Genomic DNA, 8119 nt, shown 5'->3' on the forward strand with positions numbered 1-8119 from the left:
AATGGATAGTTTAATTAAATGTTTAATTTTTTCAAATGTGTTTCTCTTAGGCCACTGATGAAGAACAGGCGGTGACTGGGATGAATCCTGGTCAGAGAGGAGAATCTTCTTTCCCCTAAACTGATGCAGCGGTGGTTTTAAAGGAGGACGCTGCCCTGGATGATGTAGAAGATGTCACATGCTGTGCTGATGGGGTTTCTTCATGATTACATCAGTTATGCTAAAGAGATCATGAAAATTGGACTATGAAACTGTAAGTGTATAATTTAAAAAAAAAAAAAAGTTAAATGCTTTTTCTGTGTTGTTTAGTAGAAGAGTTTACACTCTGTCATTCATACACCTGCTCACATTCTTTCACACACACACACACACATGCGTCTGTTAAATGTTATAATATCAAAGTTAATGTTGTGATTTATTTGTGTACTGTCATGCCAGAATAGTTGGAAAAAAACCTAACTAATTGTAAATTTATTGTATGTGTTTTCGTATATTTTTATACAATATATACAAATGAACAAAGTCCAATTTGATCTTAAGTTATATTCATCAAATGTTCAATGCTTTGTTTATGAACTCTGTAGCTGTTAATGCCATCCTTTTCTGCATTTCTTCTAACATGTTACTTTTTGACTTTTCTCTTGTTTTTAATAAATATTTTCCTTTTGGTAATTATTATTTGTGTGTAAAAGTGATATTTAAAATGAACAACATTTGTAGGTTTAATGCCTAGCTCAATGTGGGTTAATTTTAACGTAGAAATGCATCGTTTCCCCACATGGCTGCACTCTGCGAGTTTATCTTCTGCCAGCAGGAGTCGCTAAGAGCGGGAGAGGTAGGTTTCTCCGGTAACGGCTGCAGAGCGGTGCTGAGCTCACAAACGCTGCCTTATCAAGCACATGCGAAATGATATCGAACATTTTCTAAATACAGTAGTTTTCCTTCTGAAATACAGTGATAAAAAAACACCCACTCTGTTTTTTTTAAACCCTGCAATATAGTCATTTTAAACCATAAAAAAGGCAACCCAGCAGGCTGGGTTAAATATGATAACCCAACTGGTTGGGTTAAAACAACCCAGCGCTGGGTTCGTCCCTTTTTGACCCAGCGCTGGGTTGTCAAAATAACCCAAATTGGGTTGTTTTCAACCCAGCAGTTTTTAGAGTGTTCTTGAAAATCAACATATAACTCACACTTCTTGAAAAACATGTAAATGTAGCCACTGCTAATACTGTAAACTGATCACCGCTCTGGACTGCTGATGTAGCAGCAAATAAAAGATTTCCAGCAGAACCTACTGTCAAAATGACAAGCCCCTGATAAATTTAAACATAAAGACAATTAATTAATTTATATTTGTTTATATATGTGTTTATATACTATTAAAATAAACTAAATCCACACTGTAGAGAAGGGGAAACAAATCCAGTGTACTTCTGCAATTAGTTGTAATTACTGTCTGCATAAATACTGGCAACACAAACACAGATGAGGAACACACCACAGTCCACTCAAGGAGACACACTAGTTTTACGTCAGCACCTATTCTGTCTGAAAGTGTAAAAGAAAATCTAGGAAAAAAATATAAAATGTACAGAGAGGATGGGAAAACCACTGATTATATCTACGGAAATTATTCAACACCAAAACTGTCAACTTGAACAAATGTACAGAGAAGATGGGAAAAGCACTGATAATATCTATGTAAATGGCGTAAGAGGTCAAACTGGAAAAGACTCAACGCAGGGAAAATCTGAACTCACAGGTACTGATATTAATAATTAACCTAGTTTTGATGCTCTGAACTGATGTTGTGCTGTGTTAAGTGGATAAATAAAGAGAATAACAGCAAGTTTTTTCTTCAGGAATGGATTCAGTGAGGATCAGAAACTACAGAACAGCTGTAGTGTGCTTGGTGCTGCTGTGTGTTCTTCTGCTGACTGCAGTCATAGTGCTGTGTGTCACACTCACTCAAGAGAGACAACAGCTCATATCCAAGAATGAAAACCTGACCAATGAGAGAGAACAGCTAACACACAAGAACACAAACCTGACCAATGAGAGAGAACAGCTAATACTCAAGAACACAAACCTGACCAACGAGAGAGATCAGCTAAGAAGTGAACTTCAGATTGTTGGTAAAGTTTTTTTTTTTCAATGTAAGTTATTAGATATCCACTTGTTTTTAAAATATTTGTAAGCTAAATGTCTCCAGCTTCAAGTCTCATCTGCTTACAATAATTACAAAACAGCTCTTTATGCTGCTTGAAATTGCAAACTGCTATTTCTTATACTATTTAGGTGCATTGTTGTAATTATAAACAAACTGGAATGTAATGCAAATTTTTTACCATTTACTTTATTCTTATTCTATATCATTTAAAGAAAATAGCTTACTTCCACATTGATAAAAATAAATAAAATAAAATAAATAAATAGGTTAATACAGAATTTATTTTATTTTTAAAAATGACATTTTTAAGTATGTTTGTGATTTGGGTAAATTTCAATGTATAAAATCTATGAGTATCTGTTATAAGTTAGAGAGATGAGTGTAATACTAACAGCTGAACTGGTTGTGTTTCCAGATGGATGGATTAACTATCAATTAAGTTTTTACTACATGTCCAATGAGACACGGAGCTGGACTGAGAGCAGAAGATACTGTACAGAGAGAGGAGCAGATCTGATCATCATAAACAACAAAGAGGAAAATGTGAGTGAAATATTTTAGTTTTATGTGAATTTATAGTGTTTAGCAGCTAAATGTTAGATGTTCAGATGAAATGTGTTTATTGTCTGTTTATGATATGTGTAATTATTTAATCTATTCAGGATTTTGTTAAGACAATGTTTGACAAAACTACCGTCTATATTGGTCTGACTGACAATGAAGTGGAGGGTAGATGGAAATGGGTTGATGGCAGCACACTGACCTCTGGGTGAGAAATCAGTGAACTGAACTGATTATTATCTTATAAATGATTCTGACAGTCAGTATCGCATCACACAGAAAGCAGCACTGAACTTCTAATGCTGATCTGTATTTTCAGGTTATGGGGTTTTGGACAGCCAAATGGATACATGACAGAGAATTGTGGTGAGATTTTGTATAATGACCCAAGGTGGCCTACTTCATTTGGGTGGCATGATATTCCATGTGATTTAGATTTTCAGTGGATCTGCGAGAAGAGGATTTCACAACTCATATTGCCATAGGAACATCACACATATTTTTGACACTTTTAAAGCTCAACAGTAAAGAACTATTGTAATAAATGGTCATCATCTAAAGCAGTGTTTATCAACCTTGTTCATAGAGTCCACCCACAATTGCACATTCTAAATTTCTATGTTGTCAGGGTGCTTTCACAGCTGCCACATTTAGTTCAGTTGAATCATACCAGAGTTTGTTTCCCCCTTTGGTGCGGTGTGTTGAGCAGCTGTGAAAGCAGCAATCGCACTCGGGTGCGCATCAGAAGCGGACCAAACTAGCGTACCGAGACCTGCTTGAAGAGGTGGTCTTTCAAACAAACTCTGGAGCGGTTCATTTGTGGTGAGACAGTGATCCGACCTCGAACAGACTCAACTGCAAAACTGATCATTTTTGGATTAAACCAGCTGCTGTAGTCAGCTGCGCTGGGATGAGGAAGTGTTTGTTGACAGTTTGCACTTCAGCATGGCAGCTCGTGGACAAACTTGGAGTAGTAAGGAGGGGATGCGGAGCCTCATAGAAATTTGGTCTGATGACCATGAGCATGTCAGAGTTAAGAAGAACTAATGCACGCCTCTGCTTGAAGTTATGAACGATGCCCGCTGTGCTATCTGCCATTTCGTTTCAACTGGTTCCAACCAAAGCAATCAGTGTGGTGTGAAAAGGAACCAAAAAAGCTGAAAAATGCTACAATATATAATTGTTTGCCATTGGTTCGGACCAAATGAACCGAACTAGAGATGTGAAAGCACCCTCAGACACCCATTTTATGTCATGCCAGTTGCATAAACTGCTAAGACTATTCTTAACCATCTATTTTCTTGTTGCAAAACTGTTCATAACTTTTTAGAAATCAGTTATATAAAACAAAGATTGGTGTAATTTTGAATCCAAAAAGTAAGACTGATTACCACTTGGTTCATTGTCAAATAAGATCTTAAGACACAGTCTAAAAAATTCTTCTTATGAGCTGATGAGTTGAGTCAGGTGTTTCATTAGAGAAATGTACAAAATGTGCAAAATGGGACCCCTGGCAAACAGCCGTGCCATGCTGTGCCGTGCCGAGCCAAGCCGAGCTAGGCCTAGCTGTATCATATGGGGGTGTTGTTGGCGCAGTAGATAAGACACATGCCTTTGGTGTGAGAGACCTGGGTTTGAATCCACTGTGAGACACAAATGTGTCCCTGAGCAAAATAAAGGCTCTGCCATTGTTGAGTTTAATTTGGGAGCATTCGGCATGAGTTTATTTAGTAAGTGAGTCATCTATTAGTCTTTTGTGGAGAAAATTTGCCAGTTGATGTTTTAAACAATTGGTTTCCACATTTTGTCAGTCATTAAACACTAAACAGTCATTGCATAAGACATATGCATTACACTGACTGCTTCACCAGTTCTATGTATCATATTTTATGTTCACCTGTGAATACAATTAGCTTTCCTGCTGTTAACAGGAGTCCTGTTACAGGACATAGTGTTTAACTAATCACCTTTCTGAACAATCGTACCTGTGCTGCTTCCTCAATAAAGTTTATTATTCTCACGTGTTTTAAGCCTTGTCTGTTTACAGATTAAACTGTTTTAATCCATTAATGCGTGAGGCAGCACAGAATAGATTTCAATGCGGTACTTACACCCTTTTTAAATACACTGTGATAGACCTTTTCTGAAAGAGATTTTAATGCAGTACTCAAGCATTGTGATAGGTCATTTCTGTGCGCGCCGATGAACACACACTGTGGAATTGCAAGATGGCAACACCCTTGCTCCAAAAGCTGTAACAAAACAACTTTTCTTTTTTTTTTCTTTTTTTTTTACTTTAAAATGGTTACATTAATCAGCACACATATATGGAAGCATATGGGTAGCATTATTCAATTTGGGATGTAATATGCAAAATGACAATGCAATATGTAAAATGGCAATGCATTTCTGTATTTACATTTACATTTTGCAATACATTTGTGCAACGTTTGGTGCAAAATGAAAATGAAAATTTAATTACATAATTTTAATTTGCCATTTCCTAGACCAGTTTTAATATGTAAAATGAATATTAATTTTAAGGCTTTATAAGTTGCAAAATGAAAATGAAAATGTATTACAGAAATGATTAGATATGTCCAACATGTTCAAGCAAAAACTGTGGCAAAATGATAATTCAAATGCTATTTTTCTTAATTGCATTAACACTCACAGTCAAGACACTTACGATTGCACTTTCATTCAGTGTCCCGCAATGAATGTAGCAAAATTCAATGTGCACATTGAAAATGCATTCCAAGCCGATCATGTGTCCCCGCCCTCGCGCCACATCAATCACTGCGTGAACAAGGCGGGGCTTGCAGAAGGTCAAGAGACTCAATACTCAAGAAGAGGATTCAAGTGAGAAAACATGGACAAGACAGTTTGTCCGTGTACGTTTTGATCATTTCGGTTTATGGCTTCAATATTTCACTCGCACTTGTGGGTGGAGCTGAAACGCTGCTTTCATCTGATTGGTTGAATCGCTCCACCTTCAGCTCGGTCTTTTTATTCTTTCAGGCAAGAATAAGAGTCAGTGCGAGTGAAGCACTGTCATGTCTGAAACCACCGCTCACTGTTAATTAGCATAATATTTGAATCAGATGTAGCTTGGCACATAATTCGTGCTGCTGAGACCTGCAAATTATTTCTAGGTTGTAGTATTGTATGAATATTGTCCCACTGATAAAAAACTGTGCAAATAGCAAATAGTTCTGTCTCTCAAACGTTGCACAAATGTATGGGAAAATGTAAATGTAAATACAGAAATGCATTGCCATTTTACATATTGCATATTGCATATTATATCCCAAATTGAATAATGCTACCCATATGCTTCCATACAAATAAATACAGTAGATTAAAGATACAAACAATAAACAGTTTTTTTTTTTTTTTGGTAGGTCTGGCATAAGTTTTTAGGTACAGAAATTTAATAAAGTAATCAAATGTATAACAGCATCCCATATTGGACTGTATAAATTAAACATTATTCTTTATTAAAGTTACAAAAGCATTTCAATCAAGAGCAGTGAGTGATTTCTTTGTTGTTGCTGTTCGATTTATATAAAGACTGTCACTTTAAGAGAATGCACTGATACAGTAGGCCTATGTTCAGCCTAGTTTTGTCACGGTACCAAAATTAAAAAATATTTCAGATGGGTCAGGCACACCCACACGAGCAAATGTCCCAGATGTGACTATTAACACTCAGTCGTGTTAATAAAGGTAACTCTGCTTATTAACACTTCCAGAAGGGGCTGTTTACACTAGTTAATTTAGTGTTCATCCTCTAAAATTCAACACCACAACTTAAGCACTTTATTCTAAAAGTCCCCAACACTAGTATTTTAACACTGAAGATTTGGCTGTGTAGGGTTAAGTAAGTTCATTATTAGTAAACATTAACATGAACATTATCTCATTTCTAGCTATGTGAATATAACCTAATGATATGTTAAACATTATATAATGTTTATTAATGATTTGTAAATTAAAGTTATTATAAAGTCTAACCAATGATTCTCATAGTCAGTATCAAATCGCACAGAATGCAGCACTGAACATCTAATGCTGATCTGTAGTTTCAGCTTCTGGGGTGTTCGAGAACCAAATGGACAAAGAGTAGAGAACTCTCTCTCTCTCTCTCTCTCTCTCTCTCTCTCTCTCTCTCTCTATATATATATATATATATATATATATATATATATATAAAATGTGTGTATATAGTATATATAGTGTGTATATATAGTATTTCTTTAATAACATCTTTAACTACACCTTCTTAACCAGTGTTTGGAATAATGCCGTTTAAAAGAACGGCGTTAGGTAACAACGTTATTTTTTTCAGTAACGCAGTAATCTAACTAATTACTTTTCCCTTCGTTGCAACGCCATTAACGTTACTGAACGTTAAATGTGGTGCGTTACTATGCATTGATTTAATAAATAAACTATGCAATCCGAACGCACCCCTGGCTCACACACAGCGAGTGAGCAGGTGGGTCAATGACGAGATAAGCGATTATGATTGGCTAAGGCAGAGTCATGTGTTTCATGGTAGCCAATCAGAGCCAGTGTTTTTACACATGCTGGCACACGCGGCAGTGCCAGCGGCCCCAAAAACACAAACATTCACAGCAGCAGCAGTAGAAATGGCGAGTCAGGAGCAATCCAATGAAAAGTTGGCATTTTCAAGGTGGAGATATAAGCACTACTTCAAATTCATTGCGGTCAAAGGCAAGAACATGCATGTAATGTGTGCATGTAATGTGTACATGTAATGTGTGACGCGCATCTACAAAGCTAGTGGCCAAAAAACACTTTTCTTACAAAGATAATACTTGAAGTGCAGGATAAAACTCTTGCTGTCTGTTGACGTGCAATAAATATTGAAAGTTATGTACGAACACCTGTCTGTTCTACTCATTTCAACTGACTTGTGAAAACTACAAAAAAAAAAAAAAAGTACTCTGACATAGGAACTTTTTTTTATTTTTATTTTTTATTTTTTTACAGTAACGCAAATAGTTACTTTCCCTGGTAACGAGTTACTTTTATTATAGAGTAATTCAGTTACTAACTCTTAACTACTAACTTTTTGGAACAAGTAATGAGTAACTATAACTAATTACTTTTTAAAGTAACGTTCCCAACAGTGTTCTTAACAAATACAGATGCTGATTATTGGCATAGTTAAACCAGAAGAAAGGATTGAAAACAGTTCCCTAGTTCACCACTTATAACGTCTCCTATGGATTTGCTTTAAAAGCATCATGTAAAAAGCCAGTCACCTAACAACAGGAAATATTGTTGCATAACAGGAATCTAGTGCATGCCGCCACTCACGTACAGTTACTGTACAAAACGTGTGAAAATCATTGT

At 36.1% G+C, this 8119-nt stretch overlaps 1 protein-coding gene across 1 annotated transcript; it reads left to right on the top strand.

Moving 5' to 3' along the window:
- Positions 1–1416: 1416 nt before the first annotated feature.
- On the top strand, positions 1417–3088 carry LOC113053896 (asialoglycoprotein receptor 1-like). Its single transcript, XM_026219075.1, has 4 exons — positions 1417–2138; positions 2589–2716; positions 2836–2923; positions 3054–3088. The coding sequence occupies exons 1-4, from the start codon at positions 1868–1870 to the stop codon at positions 3086–3088; spliced, it is 522 nt and encodes a 173-aa protein (XP_026074860.1). The 5' UTR covers positions 1417–1867.
- Positions 3089–8119: the final 5031 nt, after the last annotated feature.

Source organism: Carassius auratus, chromosome 35 (assembly GCF_003368295.1).
Source record: "Carassius auratus strain Wakin chromosome 35, ASM336829v1, whole genome shotgun sequence".
NCBI classification, from domain to species: Eukaryota; Metazoa; Chordata; class Actinopteri; order Cypriniformes; family Cyprinidae; genus Carassius; species Carassius auratus.